Genomic DNA, 26,084 nt, shown 5'->3' with positions numbered 1-26,084 from the left:
TCTACTTCTCTCAGGGCTCTCCAGAGGACAGAGTAAAAAGGAAAACACTGGGGACACACGGGCTGTCCAAAGTTGGGACTGGGGACACCTTTTAACACGGCTGAGATGATGTGAATAAGGCTGGGTGTGAGGGGAGGGTTAAAAGTTGGACCCCCACTGTCCACACTCCATCTATTCCCAGGTATCTACCCTAAAAGAAGTCATCAGAAAGGAGGGTGAAGGACTGCCCTGCTGGCTCAGTGCTTAAGAATCCGCCTGCCAGTGCAGGGGACACGGGTTCGAGCCCTGGTCTGGGAAGATCCCACATGCCGCGGAGCAACTAAGCCCGTGCGCCACAACTACTAGCCTGCGCTCTAGAGCCCACGAGCCACAACTACTGAGCCCACGTGCCTAGGGCCCGTGCTCCACGACGAGAAGCCACTGCAACGAGAAGCCTACGCACCGCAACGAAGAGTAGCCCCCACTCGCCACAACTAGAGAAAACCCACAAGCAGCAACGAAGACCCAATGCAGCCAAAAGTAAAAATAAATTAAAAAAAAAAAAAGAGGAGGGTGAACATGGCCACTGTTATTTACAAAATCCGCAAACTGTGAACAGCCTAACTGTCCAGCAACAGGGATTTGCTACATAAAAAAAATCATGATCCATCTGGGCCTATGGTGAGTTTCTGACCACAGGGGGAAAGCACATCTGACATTAGGGGGAAAGCAGAGGCCACACAGTGGATGACGTGGTTTCATCCAAGTTCCAAGTGTTGGCCTCTAGATTCCGGCGTTTTTTTTCCTGTATATACTCTTCTGTACTCTCCCAATTTTTTTTTTTTTTTTGGCTGCACCACATTAGCTTGTGGGATCTTAGTTCCCCGACCAGGGTTCAAACCCAGGCCCCCTGCAGCGGAAGCACAGGGTCCTAACCACTGGACTGCCAGGGAAGTCCCCAAATTTTCTACTACAAACACAAACAGAAATAAAAGCCAGGCCCTACACAGCCCCTTCCTCCCCCCCTCCCTCCCCCACAATGACGTAGGTCACAGAGCCTCCAGGAACTGCAAAAGTGTTCAGATTAGCAAAGTTTTACTTCAACGTTATGTTTGCTCATAAATGACTCTGAAAAGCCGATATGCAAGAGGCTGACACGCTGTGGTCTAAAGGCAACGTCGAGGCCACTGAGAATGTCCCTCAGACAAGAGGCTCTGCTCAAAATCTCCCCCACCCGGGGTGAGGGCAGCAGGAGGGGGGTCTGGGACAGAGGGATAAACACATCATCTTAGCTCTCCCATCAGGACTGGCGGCCCGGGACCCCAAGCTGGTCGATCAGAGGTCGACTGCTTGGAACTCCCAAAGCTGCCCGAATGTTTTGGTGTTTTGGGGAAATGCTAAGGCTTTGGGAGGGCCCATGTGCCAGATGGAAGGGCCCTTGGTCAGCCCCCTCCTCCTAGTCCAGCCCCAGGGAGAGCCCAACTCCCTGCTGGCCGGGCCTGCTGTGCCCTGGGGTTGGGGCAGCCTCTCACCCCAGCAGCCTCTGTCAAGAGGACTTTTTGGTGTTACCTGTCACGTAGTGTCAGGTGCTGAGGCCTGGCTGTGGCCCTGAAGCAGGCAGTGGGTAGGGGCCTGGCACCTGCAGCTATGGGCTGCCCGTATATTTGTGTTTATTTCCAGAGTGTGGTATGCTCTGGGGAGGGTGGGCAGCATGGTGCTGGCAGCCTCGGCCCAGTAGTGTGTGTGTTTTGTGCGGGGGCGGGGGGGGTCATCTCCAGTGAGGCCCAGACAGGAATCTGCCCTAAAGGTGGCCGACAGCGGCCACCTGTAACAGAGCCCTGCTCCCAAAGGGGCCCCTCGGGGGCCAGCCCAGCGGGGTGACCTCCCAGGCACGGGCAGGCCAGGCTGAACCCGGCTGCAGCAGGAGACGTGGGGGACAGTGGTGTTAACAAACAACAGCAGGAGGGGTGGGTACGGACAGGGCGACAGGGCGCGGTGAGTGCGGGGCGGAGCCAGTGGCCAGGGCCGGCCCATCAGAAGGCGAAGCAGCGCTCCTTGGGGTGGCCCACGCGGTCCAGGTTGGGCAGGCAGGCGTACTGGATCATGGGCTGGGGTCCGCACATCAGCACCAGCGGCTCCTCCTCTGGGGGCGGAAGGTGGTCCCGGATCATCTCCTCGTTCACAAAGCCCTGGCTGTAGTCCCAGGCTGCGGAGTGGGAGACCAGGTGAGCCCGAGTACGGCCATGTGACCAACTGCCGACTGCCCACCCGCCCAGCACCCTCTCCTCCGTGACAAAGTTCCTGTGCCATGAATTCCTCCCTTCTTTCCACAAACACTGAAGAATGAAGAGGCTGAGCCAAGTAAACCCTCACCCTGATCCCCTGCCCCCAAGCCTGGCTCACCTGTAGCACAAAGGCAAGCCCATCAACGTTCCCCCACCACGCTTCACAGTGTGCAAAGCATTTCACTTCCACTGGCCTCTCATGTGGCCCTCAGAACCGCCCTGTGGGCGGACAGGGCAGGGGTTACTGATCCCGTTTTACAGATGTGGAAACTGAGGCCAAGAGGACCCAGAGTTGAGTTGTCCCAGGTCACACAAAAAGGCATGGACAGGGCTGGGACGTTAGCCCCAGGTCCCAGATGTCCCCCAGCCAGCGCCAGGCTGGTCAGGGTGACATTTCCTACCCCACCACCCTCCATGCTACCTACCGGCCCTGTGCCCACTGTCTGACTCTTCCCTCTACTACGTGTCGGTCCACGAGGAGCTGTGTCTGGTCCACAGCTGTGGTCCCAGTGCCCAGACAGCCCCCAACACAGTAGTTACTCAATAAATAATGAGTAAAGGAATGCGTCCCAAACAAGCAATCGGTGAGCCTGAAAACAGCAAGGCCAGGACCCAGGCTGAAGCTGCAGATGCAGGACCCTCGGGGCAGCAACAGCTCCTCTAGGTCCTGCTGGCCTCCCTGTCTTGCACACGCACATGTACACGCGCAGTGTGTCTCCAGATTTCACCTGAGATCCAGAGCCACCTTTTATTCCTACAAGTCACTGCTGGTGCCCCGAGGCTGGCAGGGCTCTAGTCCTACCCGGGCCCTCAGGACTGACCTGCCAGCAGGGGCTGCTCAGGGAGGGGGACCAGCCAGTTCCAGGCGCACGGTGGGCCCACGAGGACGGCAGGCTGTCAGGGCTCTGCCAGGAGAATGGGGCTCTGATGACTGGGGCCCGAAGAGAGGGGGAGGAGGCGGCACCCAGCCCGGCTCCGCTCTGGCTCCGATCTACGCCTTGGCTTCCACATCTGCGCTCAGGGCTGTCCTCCCCCATCACAGCGGACAATGCTCTCTGCATCACATCATGTACACTCCATGGGGGGGTCCCTTGCGAGGGGCCAAGCCGGTCCCAGCTGGTCTTGGGATGAGGAAGAGTCTGCTGTGCTGAGCAATGGGGAATTCTTTACCTCACGGACACTGAGCTGACTAACTGACCACATCTCCCTTTTCACTGTGGCTGCTGGGAAGCTCAGAGTGACACACGTGGCCACCCACAGCAAGTGTGCATCAAAGTCCCTGCTTCTGTACAAACCTCAGTCCCAGCTCCATTCGATGGCCCTGCCCTTGTTTTTCTTTCACTCCCACTTTCCATTTATACCACTCCGACTCACTCTATGAGTCTTTGTAAGGTGCCTAAAATCCCTCTGGAACAAGGCGGGACATAGGTAGGTAGATAACATTTTATTAACAGATCTAAAATTACTTTGAAAAAAACTGCATGGGACTAAACCATATTTGCTAGTGTAATGAATGTACAGGTGTGTAAGACATCTCAATTTCACAAGGACGTTTTTAGATAGTGTATTTTTCTTTACATGTATACTGAAGGTGACTTTGTAGGGGAAACATAGTCAGCTGGCCCCTCTCCCCTGTTCTTTTGCTTAGCTCCACAACTGCCCGCTGGCCTGGTACCATTTTCCTTCTCAGCATCTACCCTTTTCAGCTTATACCTAATGTTAACGGCAGTACCCGAACTACTCTCGAACTGTGGTCAGGGTAATAATAAATGTAAGTGCAAAATACCAGGAGACTTCCCAACTGTATCTCTCCTTGGCCAGTAACTGGTTACTCTTAAAACTGTCCCCAGGAGGCACTTCGGTATAGGCGTTGCCAGGTGTCACCACCAGAGGGCAGTGTCCACTCCTCCTGCGGCCAGGCCGTGTGCAGGCAACAGGGGTAGAGGCCCCTGCAAGGACACGCCCATCGTGGCCAATGAGCCTACCTGACCACACTCTAGAACCTGCAACCAGAAGGTAGCTAAACCAGCTTTCATTTCCCCCTTTTGAACAAGACGTGGGTACAAGATGAATATTCCTTTCTTTACCGGAAGCTCGGACTCCCAGAACCAGTGCCTCCTGTCCGACCTCCACTCCCTATGACTCTACTTTGTCTTTCCTGGGTCTCACTAATCACCTGCTACTGTACTTTATAATTTACTAATAAACCTGTTTCCCATTCATCCTCCCCAACTAGAACATCAGCTCGGGCCAGGCTGGTTTCGGGAACACACAGAGTGAGGGGTCCGACCAGGAGGAGACTCACTGAGACGCGGGTGGGCCCAGGACGGCTGGTCCAGCCAGAGGCCCCGGAACAAGACTGCCGGGTCCACGGAACCACCAGGGGGCCCAGGATCTGATTTGGTCAACCCAGGACAGTGGCTCCTCTCTCAGGGATGGACCCTCTTGAGATGGGTACCCCCAGAGCCTGCCTGCTCATTTCTGGGGGAAGCAGAGGGTGGCCTGTTCCCCACACTGTGGTGGTTGAGTCCCAGGGAACTGGTGGCTGTGTGAGGAGCAGGAGGCAAAGCACGGGCAGTGTGGCAGCAAGCTGGTGCCCATGTGGGTGCTTTGAAAATGTCCAGTTTCTAATATTTAAAAATTTCCCATGAAAGTTCAGGCCCCCAGCTTCCCTTGAAAAATGGAAAGGCTGGCCTCCAGGGCGGTACTCCTGCACAGCAGGGCTGCCCGCAGCTGGGACGGGGCTGCCCCTCTGCACAGGCAGATGCTCTCCAATTCACCACAGTCCCCACCACTCCCTATAGTCTCCTAACCCTGAAGCCAAACATCACTGGTGTTATCTACCAAGAAGCCTCAGCTGCTGCTTTTCTTACAACAGAGAAGAAGTTAAGATATTTTTTGTAGCCACATCTACCTAGGCAGGAGGATGGAGTAGAGTTTAGCTCCCAGAGGGCAACCTCGTTTCAGGTTTCAGGGGCAGCCCTCATTCACCACCTCCTATGTGACCTTGGCAAACAGTTTAAACACCTGGACAGGTAGAATGAAGGTAACTGTACATCAGCCCAGCCCACACTCCAGGGCTGATGATTAGAGAGAAAATGGGTGTAAAGTGCCTTACAGGGTATACACTGCAACGTGGAAACACTCACCCTCACCCCCAGCACTGGCCCTGGAGACCTGCCCCCAAGTGAGCCCCAGCCCAAGGGGAGAACGCTGGCCTTCTTTGTCCAGCTGAGAGCAGCGCAGGCAGGGGAAGGTCTGGGGCTCTGGAGGAGGCAGGTGTGAACTCAAGCCCTAGCTCTGGGCTTTTCTCACTGTGTGCTGTGGGGCACTTGCGTTCCCTCTGTAATCCCTCTCTCCTCATCAGCTTCCTCTCACAGGGCCCCAGTGATGAGCACCAAAGGAGACCATGCAACCAGAAGCCTCCGCAACGGTGGAGGGCTCCGCCAGGCGAGCGTGGGCCGGCGCCTCCACCCAGCCCACCCGCCTGGGCGTGCTCACCTTCGGGGGCTCTGTCCACCGTGTACCAGAGCTTGAAGCGCGCAGAATGTTCGTTCCTCAGTTCCTCCAGCTCGGGCCGCAGCAGGATGTCCTTCTCAGTCTGCGGGGGGACAGGACCCAGCGGTCAGGAGGGACAGCAACAGGGACTGCCTTTGGAGACCCTCGTCACCCCGCCCACCCACGGGCCGCACACTTGGCGAAGCTTCCAGGGAAAGTCCAAGTCTTCCTATGTTCTGGCGTCTCAGCTTGTACATCCACAGCCTAGGAAATACAGATACCACTTCCCCCAATCACACCTGTCCCTCTGCAGCCTTGCCCACGGCAATCTCTCTGCTTGGCCTGCAGCTCCCCACTTGCCATCCCCACTGATTTCATTTAGCCAGCCCCACGTGGCCCTGTAGAGTGCAGCTTGTCACCTCCTCCAGGAAGCCTTCTCAGACCCCCAGGGAGCATCAGCAATCTGCTCCCGAAACAGCCCCTTTCCATTCCTAACCACAGACTTTGCCCTGTATGTTTGCAGGTCACTCACAGACGGACAGGGCTCCTCAGGCCAGTGGGTGGCGTGACTGATCTCATAAGACTGTTGTGAAACTGGGGGCCAAAGAACTCTGTCGACCAGAAAAGGTCACTGGCTCACAGACCTCTACTGAGCCCCGGGCTGGGTGAGGCAGACGACGGGAGAGGCGTGGAGATTGTTCTGAGCATACTCTTTTCCTTTTTTTTTTTTTTTTTAAACATCTTTATTGGAGTATGATTGCTTTACAATGGTGTGTTAGTTTCTGCTTTATAACAAAGTGAATCAGTTACACATACACATGTATCCATCCCCGTATCTCTTCCCTCTTGCGTCTCTGAGCGTCCTCTTTATGAACAGTGCCTCTCTGACCACCCTCACTGCCCTGTTCCTGAGGATAAACTTGAGGGAGTGGAGTTCAGGGTAGAAAATTCCACATGGATAGGGCGTTCAACACACGCAGCTGCTTTACAATCCCCAGGTAGGTCACACCAATGCACACACCAGCAGCATACCCAGGAGTATCCGTCTCCCTACACCTCTACCAGCACTGGGTAATGATCCTTTCAGCTTTGCCAATCAGATTAATGGGAAGTAAAGCTTATGTTTTTTTTGTTTTTTTTTTTAAAAAGCCAAGCTTCTTTTTTTTTTAAAATTATTTATTTATTTATTTATTTATGGCTGTGTTGGGTCTTCATTTCTGTGCGAGGGCTTTCTCTAGTTGCGGCAAGTGGGGGCCACTCTTCATCGCGGTGCGCGGGCCTCTCACTATCGCGGCCTCTCTTGTTGCGGAGCACAGGCTCCAGACACGCAGGCTCAGTAGTTGTGGCTCACGGGCCTAGTCGCTCCGCGGCATGTGGGATCTTCCCAGACCAGGGCTCGAACCCGTGTCCCCTGCATTGGCAGGCAGATTCTCAACCACTGCGCCACCAGGGAAGCCCTAAAGCTTATGTTTTATTTTTTATTATTAATAAGTTTGTCACTGGTCTAGTAATATCTTTTATTAGTTTGTAAAAACTTTTTACATGAAGGATATGAATTTTCATTGATGATGCATTTTATGTCTCATCCCCAGTTACTTATCTTTCTACCTTATTTAAACTTTGTGTTTTTCCCCAGGGGAGCTTTTCATTTTTAAGCAGATGGTTCCATCAATCTTCTCCTTGACGGGCTCTCCCTGGTGTCTTGCTTAGACTAACCATCCTTGTTCACTCATTCATCAATATTTCCTGTAAAAATGCTCACCTTCTACTTTTAAAGCTTCAATTTTTTACATGTATATCTTTAACCTAAACTTCATTTTTGTATAAGGTAAGGTAGGGATCTACTTCGTTTTTTCCAAGTGCATAGCAACTAACTCAACACTCCTTTTCCTTTCTCTTTTCAGGTTTGGTATGTCACCTGCATCAGATACAAAGCCTCACCTACACTTGGGTCTGTTTCTAGGCCAGGGCTGTTCAACGGAGTGTTCCACAACAGATCTGTGTTATCCAATAGGGTAACCACTGGCCACATGTGGCTACGGAACCAATGAAATGTGGCTAATGAGACTGGGAAAGCGAGTTTTAAATTTTGTTTAATCTTAATTAATTTACATGTAACTAGCCACATGTTCCAGCATGTCCTAGCACAGTCTAGGTTTCCTGTTGTGCTATCCAGAAACGCTCAGGAAGTCCAGTAAGCCCAGGTCTCACGTGTGGCTCCAGAACCATGCTATTTGTATCACCGACACTTTTTAGTGTGTTTTAATATCCAGTGCGCCAAGTTCTTCCTTGTCACTCTTCTTTTTCAAAACTTTCTTGGCTGTGCATGTGTACTTTGTCTTCCAGGCCATACTGCATCATTTTGTCATATTAAAGGGGAGACAATATCCCCACTGGGACTTTGAGTATTACTTTATGAAGAACCGACACCTTCAGAATATCAGTCTCCCTGTCCAAGAACCAGGTCGCCCCGCTGTTTATTAACACTCCCTAATGCCCTTCTGAAAAATCGTGCTTCCCTTAGGCTGAGGCTGGGGTCAGAGCCCCGGCCTCCCCTGGACTCAGGCTGCCGTCCTCAACCTGCCTCCCCACCAGCCTCCACTCCCGGTCACTCGGTCACTCCAGGAAGCATGCACATGTCTGCAATGTTAAACGCTCCTATCCAAGGCCATCTCAACCCTCACAACCGTCCCGAGAGGTGGGTCCCCCGTTACCCTACATTACGGATGAGGAAAGGAGGGGCTGTGGTCCCCGTCCAAGCCGAGCACGGAGGTCACTGAGGAGGGGGGAGGGAGGGGCAACGACTCAACTGGAGCAAAGCAGCAGTTCCCACAGTGTGGCCTGCGGACCCCTGGGGTCCCCGAGACCCTTCAGAGGGACCTTGAGGTCAGAACGATTTTCATATGATACTTTATTTGCATTCTTCACTCTCCTCCCTCACGGGTGAGGAGTGGAACTTCCAGAGGCTACATGACTTGTGACATTGCACTGACTGAAATGCAGAAAGAGATACAGAATCCACCGCCTTTGCTAACGGGCACAAAGATGCCCGTCCAGGCGACAGAGGGCTGACGGCCTCCACAGAGACTGCCCCAGCACTACCAAGCTGAACGCTGCCCACCCTCTCAACCCCACCAGCCAGCTTGGAATTTCTGGCTGTTTCCACCCACCCCTAGTCAAGGTCACCTCAGTTGGCCTCAGAGCAGTTTTCTGCAGCTGTGTGGGACCTCAGCCCGGGGACCTCAGCCCGGCCCCTCCGCCTCCAGGCTCGGTGTCCTCACAGATGACACAGGGCGGAGCCTGGGCCAGATGGACCCAGGGGCAAACTGACCTGAACCATATCTGAGAGGCGCAGGGGGCCTGGGCATGACCCCCTCACAGGCGGGGGGTGCCTCGTCTTAGCTTCCCCCAAAAGGGGCATCACTATAAGATCCACATATTCAGTCATGAAACACTGAACCTAGAAAGACCCTTGTGATGACCTTGCTTCATCAGCTCATTCCACAGTGAGGGAGCAAAGCCCAGAAAGGGAGAGTGACTTGTCCAAGGCCACACAGCAGGCCGGGGCGGGCAGGCAGCGGGTGTGGGGAGGAGGACATGCATTCAGGAGCTGGGGAGCCCAGGTCCAAACCCTGTCCCAACTCGCCCAGCTCAGGGACCTCGCGCAGGTGGGACCTTGGCACATCCTCTGTGAAAACGGCCCTTCGGGCTCCTCCCACTTCACTGGTGGGTTCCAAACTCTGTGTGCGGTGAAGGGAACCCTGAGGTTCCAAGGAAGCAGCCAGAGGAGCGAAACGCGGGGTGTGGGTGCTCCAGGTGCCTCACCCCTCCACCAAAGCAGCCCCACTCGGGTCAGACGCTCTGAGCTCCGCACTGAAAAGCCCGACCCCACCAGCCCCTGCGAGGGCTGCTGTGCACAGAACGTTCAGAGCACCCCTCACATTTCAGCCTCCCTGAGCATCTCCGCAAAGCCGGGCAGACCCCTGAGCAGTGCCTGCTGGGCCTCGCCCCCTCTCAGCAGGAGTCGGGTTTGCAGACCTCAGGACCACCCACTGACCTGGTTGGCAAAGAGCAGGTGGCACACGGTCTGATCATCCGGGTCCTTCATGATGGCACGGATCAACTGCAGCATCGGGGTGATGCCTGCAACACAGCCGCCCCCCACACACCGCGTGAGCGCCTGCTGCACACATGCGGGCCCGGTGCCAGGCAGATGCCCACAGAGGTGCCAGGACAACGGGGTCCGGGTCCCTGACCTTGGGAAGCGCCCAGTCACTTGTTTTCTGTGCCACGTCCCACACCCTGACCCCGAACCACGACATCCGCCCGCTAGGGACTCAGCGAGGGGCTCTGGGTCCACATACCCGTTCCTCCTGCAATCATGCCCACAGACTTCACTGTTGTGATGACAGGGTTGGATTTCTTGTCTGGACGGATGGCAAACTTTCCTGGGGAGAGGAGAAGGGGTGAGGCCCAGCTCTCAGACATGCTGTGCTTGGGGATCGGAAGGGCTGGAGAAGCTGCCCCCGCCTCAGGGGTTCGGGGGTGGCGGCCACCATAGCCCGCAGCCAGTCAGGGTGAGGGAGATGGGAAGGTGGGATGGGGACCAGCTCAGATGCAAACAGGAGCACGAGGATGAGTTCCTCACTGCGGACGGCGGATGGCGTGGGGGGCAGGGAGGCTGGAGAATCAGGGGCGTTCCAGCTCAACCCTCCCCTTTGTTTTCAGCCAAACAAAGCTGGTCTGTGGGCCGCATCTGGCCCCCAGAGGCAGCTGGTCTGCAACCCCCGTGCTGGCCACCTTAATTCCTAACAGCCAGGGAAACGGAGGCCCCAGAGAGGAGATGGCTTGCCCTACGAGAGTCACCCATCCAGACAGCAGCAGAGTCGGGACCCGCACCCAACATCCACCGCCCCCACTGGGTCCTCAGGGTGTCCAACCCGATCACCTTTGCCCTGGTAGACCAGCAGCCCACTTGGGCCTCGGAACTCAATGGTGTCTCCAATCTTCATGCTTTCCAGGTACTGGGACATCTTCCCTCCAGCAGGAAACTTGGGGTGGGTGTCTTTGAAGTAAATCTGCAAGACACCCATAGTCCTCAGCTCCCCGTTCCCAGGGCTGCCGGGGTGAGCTCTGGGCCACAGTGGGAAGACCCTCTTCTGGGGTATTCTGCGGCTGTGTGTGGCCTTCTCACACAATGCCCCTTCCACCAATCAAAACTTACCCGTCTGTGTCCCGTCCCCCCCAGTGGTCTGCCCTCCCCATAACATCCCCTTGGAGGGCAAAGCATCAGCCTGGTGTCCAAGGCAGTGACCCGAGGGCCTGCTGCATAATGTTCTGCCACGAACCATCTCTGTGACCCCCTCCCGGCAGGAGATCCCCATGGCTGTCAGCTCAGTAAAGGCTCTGGGAAGCAGGCTCACCAGGCCCTCCTGGTGGATGTTCAATTCTTTCCACTTTGAGCTGCCATAAAAACATCACTCTTGGAACAATTTCCTTCCCTGTGCCCTTTGGGATTTCAGCTTTGGAAAAAGGGATGTGCTACAACCCTCGTACAAAGAGATGGGCAGACAGGGGAGGAGCTCCAGGGCTGGGGTGGCTGCACCAGGGGGCATTTCTGCTGGGCCTTGAAGGGCAAGCAGGAGTGATGAGCAGAGAAGGGGGAGAGGCAGTGGGGGAGGGACAGCGTGGGCAAAGGCCAGGAGGCCTAATAGGGCTTGGGGCCTTCGGGTTGGGGTGGGGAGAAGAGCTTGTGGCTACAGCGCAGGGGATGTGTCTGTGTGTCTGGGGTGCAGGGCAGGGAGAGTGGAGGGAGAGTGGGCAGAGCCGACTGTGTGTCAGGCTGGGGCCCTGACCTTTAGCCAGGGCCAAGGGGAACAGTGAGGTCTCCAAGCCAGGAAGGGCCTGGTCCAGGTGAGTATTCCGTCTCTACTTGAATCCCCCCAACACCTTCTCCACATCTGGCTCGAGTGACTTCAGCAAGAACAGATGCTTGAACTCTCACCACCTTCCCTTTCCCTCCGGACAAAGCCCCAGACTACCAGGGCCTCCAAGCATCTGCCTGGCCCTGCTGACCTCTCCCTTTTCGGTCCCTCAAGGCCTCAAGCCTCCTCCTGACCTCAGGGCCTTTGCACCTGGAAGGTCCTCTTCCTCTGTCTCCACCTGGCTGCCGCCTCGTCAGCTGCCAGATCTTGCCTCACTGCTGCCTGCTCAGGGGGGCAGCTCTCATGACCCCACCCCCGCCCCAGCTCTGGTGCCCATTCTAGGTGCTCAGTCTCTTGCGCTTGTCCCCTGAACAAACACTGACCTCTGTGTGACCACCTGTTCAGTGTCCACCCTCCAGCCAAAGACAAGACGCCGAGGCCGGGTGGGGCCTGGGCACCCAGCACAGGGTCTAAATGACACCAAGCGAAGAGGAGATCCAGGCCAGAGCCGGGACTGACAGGCCCAGCTCCCTTCCTGCCCTCACAGACACAGCGCCCAGCCCAGGACCCTATGAGACCCAGGGCTGAAGCTGAGGCCCAGCGGGGGTCTCTGCTCCTATCCCCCCACTCAAGGGTCCAGGGAGGGGGCCCTGGGGCCTACAAGTGGAGTTGAGAGAGCAAGCCTGGTCCCTGGGGGTGCTGAGCCAGGGCGGCCGTGGAGGTTTGGGCCTTGACTAGGGAGGGTCTCTAACACCCAGCCCACCGGCCTAGGCTGGTTCTCACTTTTGGGTGTGTAATCAGAGAACATGGATCACTGCTGGAAAGTCTGTGTTTCTAATTTTCATAAAAATGTACCGGGCTATAGCTGTCATTTCTCCTTCTGTTCAGCATCTTGTTTTTTAAGATCCTTGCTGGTTGTTCTCTTGTCTCTCTGGTCTGTTGCTTCTAATGGCTACATCTTCCCACAGCGTACACCCAGCCCCTGACCAGTGAGGGATCCCCGAAAGCCCCTCACCCCAGCTCCCAGACAAGGTCCCGTGAGCCCCTCAGACTGCACCCCCAGCGGGCCTGAGGGACGCTTCTCAGGGGATGAGCAGGTGCCCAGCTCACTGGGCTTCGCCAGTCGGAGAGCAGGAAGGTGAGCCCTCCGCAGGCTGGTGGGCCCGCCCGGTCCCTCTTCTGCAGGTGCCCTGTCCTTGTCTGAAGATGCTCAGCCTGGCCCCAGCCCCTGCCCTCTGCCGAGACCCCGAAGCTTGGCTCGTGCAAAGAACTATGATCTGCTATTCACTCGGAAACCAGGCACAGCGAGCACAGGGCCTTCAGAGGTCAGACTGTGGGGCCTTGGCTGTGAGGTGGTCACCCCCGCCCCAAGCAGCTGTGGCCCCAAGACCTCACCTTGATGACCAGGTCCACGAAGCCCTTGTCGTCATCGCTGGAGATGGGCGTGTAGGGCCGAATGACCAGGTTCCCATCGATTCGAGCCGAGAGGTAGATGTGCTGGCCTGCAGGACAGCAGGGGTGAGTCTGGGCTGACTATCCCTGCAGGGCCCCCTGGGTCTTGTCAACCCACTTCCCTGCACCCCGTCCAGCGTTCAAAGCCTAGCCTGACCTCGGCTCCCACTGCTCGCTTCACCACCCCCAGCGATTCCCATCACGTCCCATCTCTTTGCCTTTGCTTGTGCTCGTGCCACTGCCGGGGACACTGAAGCACTTGGCCTCTTATTCTGACACTCACCCTTGAAGGCCCAGGGTGGCTGTCACCTCCTCCCTGAAGCCTTCCCTGCACTAACTGAAATGCAAAGTCCCCACCTCTCTGTCCCAGCACCGGCTCCATCTCTGTCCCAGCACCGGCTCCACGTGCGCTGGGTTGAGGCCGTACTCACCGACGGGGAGGCCCAGGATGTGCTGGGGCGACGGCAGAGCAAAGCGGAACCGGCGGGTATCATGGCTGATGACCTGCAATGAGGCGTGAGCTGCTGGACGGCACCCAGGGCAGAGGGGTGCCTGGACTCAGAGTCCCCACCCCTCCCCAGCACCGGAGCGTCACTGAGAGAAGTGACACTGACATGTGGACATACAACCTGCACACGCGTGTGCAAGGGCACAGAGGTCAGGCACACACTGGGTGTGCCTCTGCTCTCACTGGCCCAAAGAAGGGCAGTGACCCACCCAGGGCCACAGGGCAAGGTGATCGGAGAAGAGAGTGAGCTCAAGATCCCAAAGGGAGGGACTTCCCTGGGTGCAGTGGTTAAGAATCCGCCTGCCAATGCAGGGGACACACGTTCGAGCCCTGGTCCGGGAAGATCCCACATGCCGTGGAGCAACTAAGCCTGTGCACCACAACTACTGAGCCTGCACCCTAGAGCCCATGAGCCACAACTACCGAGCCCTCGTGCCACAACTACTGAGGCCTGCGCGCCTAGAGCCTGTGCTTTTAAAAAAAAAAAAAAAAAAGATCCCAAAGGGAGGCTGCCAGACAGCCCAGAAAATTCCAGGGACAGGAGGAAAGGATCCACCTCCGCCACAGCTTGAGAAGTGTCCTGGGGTGGCAGAAACAGCTCAGGGACTGGGCCAGCAAAGTGGGGCAGAGCTGAGACAAGGCCCCACGTGCCCAGGCCTGGGACTCAAGAGAGGGGCTCTAGAAGCCACTACACTAAAAGCCCCCCCGAGAAGCGGGACGGCACGACCGTGGCTGGGCTGCAGAGGGCAGGAGGCATGGCAGCCGTGCTGGCCACGGCCAAGGCAGGGTGTGCACCCAGGGAGTGGGCAGTGGGTGAAGGCCACTCCCCCTCCAGGGCGGGGCAGAGGCTGCTTAAGAGCGAGGTTGGGCCGAGCAAGGAGGCCAGTCTTGACTGGGGCCAGGTAGGCGAGCATCCCACAGTGAGCTGCGTCAGAGCTGGGAACCGAACCCAGTGCCCGGACTCCGACCTGGGCTCTGGAAGGCCCCTGTGAGGTCTCCCCTGCACCAGGTGCAGCAGGATGGTGGGTGTCGAGGGGCCGTTTGGAAGGCAGGCGTCTAGCGGTCCAGCACATTTTCATGCCCACACGAGGCAAGGTCCAGTGATGGACAGTGTTACTACCTGGAGGGGAGATGCCAGACCTCTCCAAAGGGACAGAGCGTCACTCTAAGCATCACTGAAGCATGTGAGCCAAGGCAGGTGGCCTGGATCTCAGGAGAGACGGTGCCCAGCCACCACTTAGGACGCAGTGCTTGTTGGCGGCCAGTGGGCCTCTCTGCCCCACAGTCCAGGCCTGAAGCTGCAAACGGAGCCCTAGGGCCTCCCGCAAGTGGATCCCAGGATTATCAACTGGTCCTGGGGCTCAAGGTCAGAAACCCACGTGCCAGATGTTTTTGGAGGAAGAACAGAAATGAGAGAAAGACACTGATGATTACTAGCCCAGCACAGCAAAAGTCATGAGGCTAACGTCTGTGAGGGCTCAGCACGGTGCTGGCCGTGATGGCCTGAGCAGCAGACTCTCAGAGCTGTGGGCAACCTTGCTGATCACCCGGTCCAGTCCCGTTCAGAGAGGGGAAGGGCCGACAGCCGGGACCCCTCCCTGTGCCGCAGCAAAAGTATCAAGAGCAGCCCCACCTGCTGACCCACCACGAGGCTACAATGGGGGAGGGTAACCGCTAGCACGTGTGCCTCCCGCTCAGTCAAAGGGGCCTGGAGGGTCCACTGTGTGACATCCCTGTGACAAAATACCAGACAGTCGTCAAAAATAATGGATCAGCTTTGGGTTAGACATGTAAAGATGTCCATATTGTACAGCTGGGTAAAAACTCAGGTTATTAAAACAGAGAAACTAAGTATACACACACCTGAACCTCCACACATCATGTACACAGGAATGTACTACCAGAAAGGCTCACGGTGACCCGTGAAGGGGACCCTCTGCAAAGGGGTTATGGGGGAGGGGAACATTCACACCTCACGAACACAGCACATATAAATATGTGCTTTCATTTTATAAAAGTAAAATTTTTATAGCGAGCACATATAAATCATACATTACTTTGGGAATTAAAAAACAACAAAGAAAAAGAACTTTATAAAAGGAAAAGCTTTTAAAACATTATTATTTCATTTTAGTAAGAAAAAATTATGTATAAGATATATTGAGAGGATAAGTGTGGTCTCATCTGGGAAGCAGTAATTTTTCTTTGTTTTTCTTTTCTTTTTGCCTCTCTCTGGTTTTCAGCTTCTGTGAAATCCTGGTACAAGTACAGTCACAGGAGCCCCAGCTCTCATGTGGAGCCCGGGTGCAGACCAGAGCTCAGGACTCAGGCTTCGGGCAAGTGACTGACTTTCTCTGCCCCATGACTCAGTTTTCCCTGTCACACCCCTCCTGAGGCAGCTGCGGTGGCCAGAAATAGCACACGGGAGGGGCTCTGATGAGAGAGAGCAAGGAGGGAAACAGCCTTACAGGGTGGGCAGCTGGGCAAAGGAGGGAGAGGATGGTCTTAAACCACGATCAGAGTCTGAAGAGGAAAAGCACCACGTGGGGAGCAGGCCTGTCGGAGGAGGAGATGGAACCACCCGCGAGATCGCGAGATCACGCAGGGAATCTGACAGATGCGAAAGCCTCTAGGGGCCTTGAGTAGGTGACCCTGCGGGCAGGGGAAGGAGGAGGGGAGGAGACCTTATCTTTAAGGAAGGGGCACTGGGATGGGAGGCAGCTGGGATGACCACGAGGCCTAGGCCTAAGTCCTGGCCCTGCCCCTAACTCACAGTGTGACCTGAGTTACTACTCCTCTCTTGTCCTCTGTTTTCACAGCCATTAAATGGTTACTTGGACCCCAGAGTCCTTACGGGGTCCCTCCCACTCTGACCTTCTGGGGAATAGTGAGTGTGGTTCAACGAACCAGCTCTGTGGGCAAAGACCTGAGTTCAAATCCCTCTGTCACTTACTGGTAGCCTTAGAAAGGGACCACCTCGCTTTCCCCATCTGTAAAACGGGCAGATAATGGGACCTACTTCACAGGGGCCCATACCCTGAGCACATAGTAGGTGCCTGTGAAATGCTGTGATGCTGACAAGGACAGAGAGGTGCCCATGCCCCACGACCCCCTCAGGCCCCACACTGACCTCCTTGTCAATCAGCCGCAGCGGGTACTTGATGTCCGGGTTCTCGAGGGTGATGGCCGGGGTGGAGCGCTGGAACAGCTTCATGAGCAGGCTATACAGAAACCAGACTGGGGAGAGGACCACGTGGCCCAACTGAAACGACAGGACAGACCCACGAGGTCAGCCTGCCCCCTGCCCTTCCTCCAAACACACCTCCGGGCCTCTCCCCTACCAGGAATGCCCTCTCCCCATCATGTTCATTCAGGGAACCCCAGCTCCATTTTGGTGCCAGCTGGGAGAAGTTACAAAAATCAGACTCATGAAACCTATCACTGTGTTACTGAGTCGTTGGAAAAGCTCCATTTTCCCTGAGGAATGGGGACAAAGAAAGCTACATAACTGAGCATGTAGCCCTTTTCACTTTGGCTGCCAGGAAGCTCAGCATAAAGTTCCCAAGTACCTGTGCTTAATCTTGAGCACTGTGTATCTGTGCTCCCTCCCTCCCTCTTTCCCTTTAGTCAATTTCCCTGGCCCTATTAAGTGATGTCAAGTGCTAGCTCTATTTAGACAAACAGACAAAACCCCTGAGCCCTGGGGTTCTGCCTTCAGGTGGCAGGGGCAGCCGAGGCACTGAGCTAGACATTAGGAAGCTCTGCTCCTTGCTGGCTGTGTGACTCTGGACAAGTCCCTTCCCCTCTCTGAACTGAACTGGACCAGGTGATCTGCAAGGTCCCCTCAAGCTCTGAGAGTCTACTGCTCAGCATCATGCAGAGCCCTGCACAGGGGTTAACCTCATGACAACCCTATGAGGTAGGCACTGTCATCACCACCACTTTACAGATGAGGAAACAGCTCAGAGAGGTGAAGCAACTCACCCACAGTCACACAGCGGGCAGGTAGGGAGCTGCGGCTCAAACCTGAGTCCACCTGCCTCCCCAATCACACTCTTAAACATCAGGCCTCACCCTCATCATCACTCACCCTCTTATGTGGCTCTGAGAGCCTCTTCCTTGCTAGCCCGCTGCCCCCCATATCGCAGCCTCACAAAGACCCTACAGGCAGTTTGGATTTTTTAAAAACAGAGAAAACCCAAATCCCACGGCCAAATAAAACTGCTTAGGTTTACCTGGAGAGGACACCCTTGCAAAGAAAGACAACCAGCCTGCTGCTCTTTCTAGCTATTTGTGTCCCTGGGAAAAGCACTTAGCCTCTCTGCCCTGTTTCTCCATCTATGAAATGGGGGTCATAAGCTACACTCTCTGGCTGTGAGGATGGAGATCAGCCATGGAAAATGGCTAACCCAGGCCGTCCCCCAGCAGGCACTTGACCTCACTGGGTATCTGTGTGCAGCAGCTACCCTTGGCCATCCGGAAGTCGAGTCCTGGGAAGCCTCCACTATCTGGACCACAAGTGAGACTCAGGAAGAAAACAACAACGGCCTCAAGACCGCTCAGACCAACTCCACAGTGGAGAACCTGGCAGACCCCACCCTAACCAGGGAGCAGCACAGGAAAGGGGCCAGCTGACACCGTGCACCTCCTGACACGAAGCAAGAAGGGCCCAGCACGGCTCTGTGCCTTCCTTCAGGAGCACACAACCTGCCTCTAACACAAGGAAACACCGAGGGCCTTTCTCCGCGATAACTGGCACCACTCTTCAAAAATGTCAAAGCCATGAGAAACGAAGGCCGAGGAACGGGTCCAGATTCAAGGAGGCTCTGGTGGGTTGGAGGGTGCTCCCCTAAAACTCACGTCCACCCAGATCCTGGGGATGGAAAAGGGTTTTTGCACGTGTAATTAAACTAAGGATCTTGAGATGAGATCCTCTTGGATCTCCCCGGTGGGCCCCAGATCCCACGACAGGTGTCCTTCTAAGACAGAGGAGAAGACTCAGAGGAGAAGGGTGTGTGAAAACAGAGACTGGAGTGATGTGGTGACAAGCCAAGGAGGCCAAGGACTGCCGGAAGCCACCAGAAGCAGGACGAGGAGGAAGGACCCTCCCCTAGGCCTCCAGAGAGCACGCCCTGCCAAGACCTTGATTTCAGACTTCTGGCCTCCAGACTGTGCAAGAATGAATTTCCATTGTTTTATGCTACCTAGTTTGTGGTAATTTATATGCAGCCGTAGGAAACAAATACAGTAAGTCCCCTACATACAAACGAGTTCTGTTCTGAAAGCACGTTCGTAAGTCCAATTTGTTTGTTAAGTCCAACAAAGTTAGCCTAGGTACCCAACTAACACAATCAGCTATACAGTACTGTACTATAATAGGTTTATAATACTTTTCACACAAATAATACACAAAAAACAAACGAAAAATAAAGAAAACATTTTAAATCTTGCAGTACAGTACCTTGAAAAGTTCAGTAGTACAGTACAACAGCTAGCATATAGGGGCTGGCATCGAGTGAACAGGCAAGAAGAGTTACTGACTGGAGGAGGGAGAGGAGGTGGGAGATGGTAGAGCTGAAGGATCGTCAGCAATAGGAGATGGAGGGCAAGCTACAATTTCACTCACGCCTGACGTTGACGTCTTTCACTCACACACGTTCGCACCTTTGAAAGTTTGCAACTTGTAGGGGACTTACTGTACAGAGGCCAAAGAGACAGAACAACTGAATACAATGCGTGGTTCTGAATTTGATTCTGGGCCAGGGGAAAAAAAAACAGTTGTAAAAGACAATCCTGAGACAACAGGTGGAATATGCATGAAGGCCCATAGATGAGACAATAGCACTGTATCAGTGTTACATTCCTGATTTGATCATCGTCTTGTGATTACGCAAAAGAATGTCCTTGTTCTTAGGAGATAGATGCTGAAGTATTTAGGGGCAAAGAACCATCATATCTGTCATTTACTCTCAAATAGTTTAAAATACACACACACACACAATAAAGTAAATATAGCAAATGTTAATATCTGGTATATCTTGGTGAAGAGTATATAAGGGCTCTTTATACATTTTTCAACTTTACTGTAAGTCTGAAATTATTTCAAAATAAAAAGTGAAGAAGGGAGTCCACACTAGTGGTTCACATAGCGAGGTCAACAATCGTAAGTTCTCCCAAAATACCGGTTCTCAAGAAAATTGTTTCACAGCTTGTTCACTCACCTTCCCTAGTGTACCTCCCTGACTTTAGTTCTCACAGCAGATGACCATGTGTATTCTTCTTATCATAACACTACAAATTCCCCTTTTTGCCTTGGCTGCCAGGAAGCTCAGAGCCAAGTTCCTTGCTTGCATGGAGGCCTCTCTGCTTCCTTTGCAGGCCTCTTGAGGTAGCATGTTCTGCAGAGAACAGAACTGGAATGGGCCCCTGCCCTATTCAGGGTCAGGTGAGAAGATTCTCACCTCTCAAGCCCCAGCCTCACTGCTCCCTCCCTTCCCGGAAGCCCTGCCAGGAACCCCCACTCTATCAACTGGGGAGGACACTCTGGCTGAGTACCTGAGGCCTCTCTGTGCCTCGGTATTCTTGGCTATAGAAGGAAGGTGAGGGCCACCGCCTGGCCAACAGCCCAGGGGAGCTGGGATATGAGATGAGATGGAGGGCTGAGGTCACCAAAGGGTCTATAACCTGGGGAACGTGGGCACACACACAGGAGGTTTTTCTACCACCCTCATGGGGCCACCATCACCCAGGAGACGGAATACCCAAATGAAGGAAGGGTAGAGGCACCAAGATCCCATACTGGGCCTGGCCCTGCCCCCCAAACCAGCCCAGCTGCTTCAAGTTGCCCAGCCGCAGCTTTGGTTACAGGCCTTTTGTTGGGCTCAGAACACCGTGCCTCTCCCCCAGGCAGAGCCTCCAGGCTGGCTGCAGCCACGGCCTCGCCCCACGGGGCCCCTGGTCTGTAACCAATGGGTCTAAACAGAAGGCCTGAGGGAGCTGGCCCCAGCGCACCCCTCCGGCCCGCACAGGGCCACACAAAGGGTCTCTGGCCACCTGCCTACTTAACCAGCACCTACCATGTCCTGGCCACCAAGTGGTATTTCACCCACCCCGGGTCGAATTTAAGGCCCGTTGGCAGCCCTGGACTCTGGGGTCAGGAGACTTGGGTTTGAGACCCAGCTCAGGACTTCAGGAGAGAATCTTCACCTCTCCACGCTCCACCTTCCTCAAGTTCATGAGGACAGTCCCACCTAGGGCTGGGGAGGAATTGAGGCTGCAAAAGGCCATGCATGGAGCAAACTGGCCAATGTCCCCGAGCTGGCACTGCTCCAAGAGTGGGACGTGAATTCTCTGGCATAATCCTCACTTCAATCCTAGGCTATCGGTACTGTGATTATCATCAAGTTACAGAGAAGGACAGTCAGTCCTCAGAGGACTCACACCCGTTTCTCAGGGAGGTTAAGTGACTCGCCCATGGCCACGCAACCCAGGCCTGTCTAGCCCGAAGTGTGGTTCTTCCCAAGCCACCTCCCAGGACAGATGTCCTGGAGCCCACAGCCCAAATCCCCTTGCTCCAGCACAGTCCAATCTCCCGGCTCCTGCAGTGAGGCCCCAGCTGCCCAGACAAAGGGGCTGCTCCGCCACCCCCAAACACCCACCATGGCTCCCCACTGCCAACACTCAAGGGCCCCACTATCCAGTCACAAGCCTTTCTTGCCTTAGGCCTTTGCACACTCTCACTTCTGCCCTGAATGCCCTTTCTCTTCCCTCATCCAACCACTCTTATTCCACTTCCAGAGCCCAGCTCAAACGTCAGCTCTTACCCTCTAGCTAAGCAAGCCCTCGGCAGACTTCCGGAGCCCCCGCCCAAGCTCTGCAAACCCCACGGGGATGAGGGCGACTCTGATGATTCCTCAGCTCCAGGCCTCTCCCACATCAATCAGGGAAGCCATATCCATGGAGAACATTGTTTAGGGGAAAAGTTGAGTGAAGTTACATTTGCAGGAAATCACCATTGTTGGGAGTCCTGGAAATAAACTTAAACGACCTTAAGAGCCCAAGTGGAGTTATGTTTGGTGCTCTCTGGAGTTTTATTTCCCCCCAGCACAGCCGTTTAAGTGCTCAGCCAAGTTTAGTAACTAAGACCCCCTGGCCTGCAGCTCACTTCACAGCCTGCAAAGCACCTTCCCTTCCATTTCCTCACCGACCCTCAGCACTGGGAGACAGGCCAACTGCATTCTTCATTTGACAAATGAGGAAACTGTGGCTCAGGGAGGCCCAGGGTGGAGTCTGGGCTTTGGTTCCCAATTTTCTGTCGCTCACCCCAAATCCCTCACCTGCCCCAAATGCCAGCCCACGGTTACGTGCTGGGCCGTGAAAAAGACTCATTTGTCAACGGTCCTGAAGACGAGTCCTCAACACTGGCCTTGGCCCTTACACAGAACTTGCAGATCCCAGGCGCCAGCTTCGTGTGCCCTGGATGCCAGCCCTGGGCTCAAACGGCTGGGCCAGGGTCCCCATGTGAGGTCACAGACAATGCGCGACAGCAGGCCCAGGAAGGCGGGGGACCTGGTGTCTCATCTCTAGCACTCAGAGCAGAGACACTCAGTAAATATTCGTGGATAAATTCACGAAGGGACAAGAACAAGCCCCTGCACTGCAGTCTCTCTCTGACTTTTCTTACTTTGTTGGAAAGTTGCAGCAACCAGGACAAGAGACCAGATGCCTCCAGGGGGAGGGTGGGGCTTGGCCCTCCCTGGAGCACAGGGCTGAGGGGTTGGATCCTGAATCCCTGGCTGTTTCCACACGTGCTGGGCACACCCACCTCCCAGAGGTGTGGTGGGACTGGAGCCGCTGCTGGAAGGAGGTGTGCTAGTGAGTGGTGGATAACGCCAGCAGCCTTCCTTCCGGCGCCCGTGCCCAGACGCGACACTCTCGTATCTCACACAGTCCTTGAGCTCGGGATGCGGGCGCTACGGCCATTCCACTTCAGTGAGGACACTGAGGCAGGGTGAGAACTGGCATCCAGCTCGGCCCGTGCACTGAGCCCCAGCCCCGCACAGTCCCTCTGCATCTGCGGACAGTCTGGCCACTGAGAGAGCAAGGGTGGACTTTGTACAAATTCCTCTCTGGGAGGCAGCTGTGAGCCGACCCTCACTGTCAGTCGGTCCTTCAGGTCACAAACCCCAGTGGGCACAGCTGCCAGGGCCCGTGTGGGATGCGGCGGACACAGGTCAGGGGACCCCATCCCTGGGGAGCTCAAGCCAGTGTGGGAGATGGACACGGGCAGAGAAAAGGGTGCCGTGGAAAGGCGAAGCTTCGTCTCTGGAAAATTGGAGGCTTTACCAGACTCACAAGGGGTTGGGATGCCCTGTTCCCCGTCCAAGGCACCACTCCCACCCCTGCAAGCAGTGGGCAGAGTAAACAGGAGGCAGGCGGCCAAAGCCAAGGTCCCACCCCAGCTCCTCCTCAGCTGTGCTGCTCACACACACACACACACACCACGTCACCCCAGCTCCCCAGGGGAGCTAGGGGACAGCTGCTTCTCCAGGCCTTGACCTGGTGCCCCATAGGCCACACTCTGCCCACCAGGAAACCTACCACCTGCCTTTCCCCACCTTTGATAACACAGGAAGGGGAGAGGGAAACGGGGTGCCAGAGTCCCAGGATGTCTCCAGAGAGCCCCAGCTCACCCACCACAGCCGAGGGGCTGGGTAGCCCTACTACCCCCGTGTGGCACCCAGCCAGCTGCTCACCCCCTGGAACTCCCCACCGGGACCCTGCCATCCACTCTACCCAGGTCAGGTCTGGGTGGGCAAAGGGACCTGCCAGGACCCCCCAGCTGCCAGCCCCCTGTGCTGAGGCTTACCTGCCCACTGCCTGCCCGCCAGCTGTCCGGCTGGGATCTGCGTGCCCACCTCCCTCATGGCCCCGTTCTCGGGAAGTAGGAGCAAGTGGGAGGGACTGGAGGAAGCTCTGCAGCAAGGGGCTCCTGGCTCAGCGCTTCTGGGAAAGGGAACCAGGAGGAGGGGCAGGTGGACAGCGGAGCTGCCCTCCACGGGGGAGACCCAGCCCTGCTTCCCAGGGGCTGCGGGTCTGGACCACGGACTGGGCACAGAGCTGCCAGGGGCAGGGGCAAAGCCTTGGACTCTACCTGTGGTGGCGGCCTGTCAGGGTCCACTGAGCACTCACAACTGTGCCGGGGGAAGGGGAGCAGAGTCGGGGACGGCAGGCTAAGCCCCCAACATACCCCCAGGTGGCTGGCAGGTTCAAGTGCCAGCCCCTCGGCGTCCCCCCTTCCGGTGTGTGGGAGGAGGCCTCCCTCTGGGCCTGCACGTCTCAGATAAGATGCCTGGTGCCCAAAGCCCGGGCTGGCCTCCCGCAGACTGCGTGGGGCCGCTGTGCCAGGAGGCCTGGCTGGGGGCTGCTCCGGGTATTTGGGGCCAAGTGGGGACCCCGGCAGGGCCCACGAGGAAAGGGCAATCCTCCCACCCTTTGGATAGAGGAGGCTTAGGGTTGGTGAAGGTCTCCTGACGCTCAGGCGGGGCTCTGCCCCTCATAGAGGGGCTACAAGGGGTCCTTGGCTACTCAGCAAAAACACTGAGCAGCCAGATCCTGGGGACACAGAGACAAACCCAACCAACACGGCTACAAGGTGAGAAGCACTGTGGGAAAACAGCAGGGGCGGGGGTCTGGGTTCCGGTCCGGAGGCTGAGCAGTGAGGGAGGAAGGGGATTTCTGGGAACACGGTCAGGACGTTACGCTGAGCTGGGGTGATGCCCCCAGGCTTGCCCTGGGCAAAGCTGCCCCCTGGGCTGAATGTCACCCAGAGTCCTGGGCTGGGCCACACATTCACAAGCCAACACCCAGGCCAAGAGGCCTTCTGCCGAGTCCCCAAGGGGGAGCCCCACAGAGCCAGAGGGAGGAGGTGGAGGAGGAGGCCAGGCAAGAGGCTCTGGGCCTAATCCTCCCAGTGGCAGCCCTCCCCAAGCGCCCCCAGCCAGCGCCCAGGCGCCCGAGTGTGTGGGCGGGGACCGCCCTCTGGCCACAGCCTCAACGTGGGCCATGCACCACCGCTGCAGCTTCTGAAAGGCCCGAGGGCGAGGGAGGGCAGCCCTGGGCCGAACCAAAGTGACAGCATGACGATGGACTTTGCAGCTCCACAAGTTCGGACTCCGCCAGCCCGGCCGGTGGCCAAGTCTGAGTGGCATTTCTTCATCTGTAAAATGGGGCCAACGGCTGGGGCCTCTCAAGTTTGCTGGGTTAAGAGAGACCAGAGCCTAGCTTGCAGCCCACGGAGAGGGCTCAGGGGCTGTTGTCGGTAAAAACTCTGCGATCCAGCAACACCGCACGTGCGTGCACACACACACTCACACACATTCACTCCACACGCACACACGCACACACACACACTCCACACGCATGCACACACCTCACACACACGCCACACGCACACACACACTCACTCCACACGCGCGCACACTCCACACACACACTCACTCCACACGCACGCACACTCCACACACGCACACACTCCACAGGCACACACACACTCCACACGCACACACTCACAGGTACTCACGGTCACACTCCCGCACACCTGCTCACTCTTTCACTGTCACTCACCCCCATACACACTCCTGCACACGCACACGTCACACCCGCACACCCGGTCACACACACGCCCTCACAAACTCACACACGTACGCGCTCCCTCCTTCACACTTCACACGTGTTCAGTCACACTCACACTAACTCACACGCGGGGGCACCGGCCACGTTCACCCCCGCACTCGCTCAGCACTCGCGCACACATCCGCACTCCTCGGCCGGGCTGAGGGGGGCGGCGGCGGCGGCGGCGGCGGCGGGCGGGGCGCCCCGAACGCGCGGCCACCAGCCTCCGGGTGACGCCCCTCGGCCGGGAGGGCTGGGCCCGGGGGCAGAGGCCCGGGCGTGAGTCACGGCCGCACGGGGACCACCGGGGCGCGGCGGGCGGGATGGGGCGGGGCCGGGTGGGGTCCTGCGCCCGCGTCCGAGCTCGGCCCCCCCCCCCCAAGCGGCCGGGCGCAGTCGGCGCTGCCCGAGACGGGGGTCCGGCGCCCGCCGGCCCGCAGCGACACCCCGGGCCCGCGGCAGCCGGCGTCCCCTCCCCGCCTACCGTGCTCAGCTGGGCCCCCATGGTGGCGCCGCTCTTCGCTCGCTCCGCCGCCGCCGCCGAGACCGCCGCGCCCCGGGCCAGCCCCCCGGCTGCGTCACCGAGGAGGAGGGGCGGGCCCGAGCGCGGCCCAGTCGGGGCGCGGGGGCGGGAGGCCGAGCTCGAGGCCCGGCCCCGCCCCGCCCGCTTCCGTCCGCGGGGAGAGGGTTGGAGGGAGAGGGACCGTTGGAACGCGAGGCCGGCCGCCTGCGCAGTCGCCCCGGCAGCCTGCGGCGGGGCTCTGA

The 26,084-nt window shown here is 56.8% G+C and overlaps 1 protein-coding gene across 1 annotated transcript; it reads right to left on the bottom strand.

The window, feature by feature from the left end:
* Nucleotides 1-1,057: 1,057 nt before the first annotated feature.
* On the bottom strand, nt 1,058-25,954 carry LOC103010534 (NADH-cytochrome b5 reductase 3). Its single transcript, XM_057556714.1, has 9 exons — nt 25,804-25,954; nt 16,777-16,908; nt 13,570-13,642; nt 13,082-13,188; nt 10,711-10,840; nt 10,127-10,210; nt 9,820-9,905; nt 5,766-5,865; nt 1,058-2,185 (listed from the first exon to the last, which is right to left on the bottom strand). The coding sequence occupies exons 1-9, from the start codon at nt 25,822-25,824 to the stop codon at nt 2,013-2,015; spliced, it is 906 nt and encodes a 301-aa protein (XP_057412697.1). The 5' UTR covers nt 25,825-25,954; the 3' UTR covers nt 1,058-2,012.
* Nucleotides 25,955-26,084: the final 130 nt, after the last annotated feature.

The sequence above is a fragment of the Balaenoptera acutorostrata genome, chromosome 11, assembly GCF_949987535.1.
Source record: "Balaenoptera acutorostrata chromosome 11, mBalAcu1.1, whole genome shotgun sequence".
NCBI lineage: Eukaryota > Metazoa > Chordata > Mammalia > Artiodactyla > Balaenopteridae > Balaenoptera > Balaenoptera acutorostrata.
The sequence above is the reverse complement of the archived record's forward strand: the minus strand, read 5'-3'. Positions and strand labels throughout refer to the sequence as shown.

Coding starts and splice junctions, on each gene's coding strand:
- LOC103010534 (XM_057556714.1), bottom strand. CDS start 25,824: ATGGGGGCCCAGCTGAGCACG. Junction 5,866..9,819: donor ACCTGCTCTTTGCCAACCAG/GTCAGTGGGTGG, acceptor GTCCCCCCGCAG/ACTGAGAAGGACATCCTGCT. Junction 2,186..5,765: donor GGTGGACAGAGCCCCCGAAG/GTGAGCACGCCC, acceptor CCCACTCCGCAG/CCTGGGACTACAGCCAGGGC.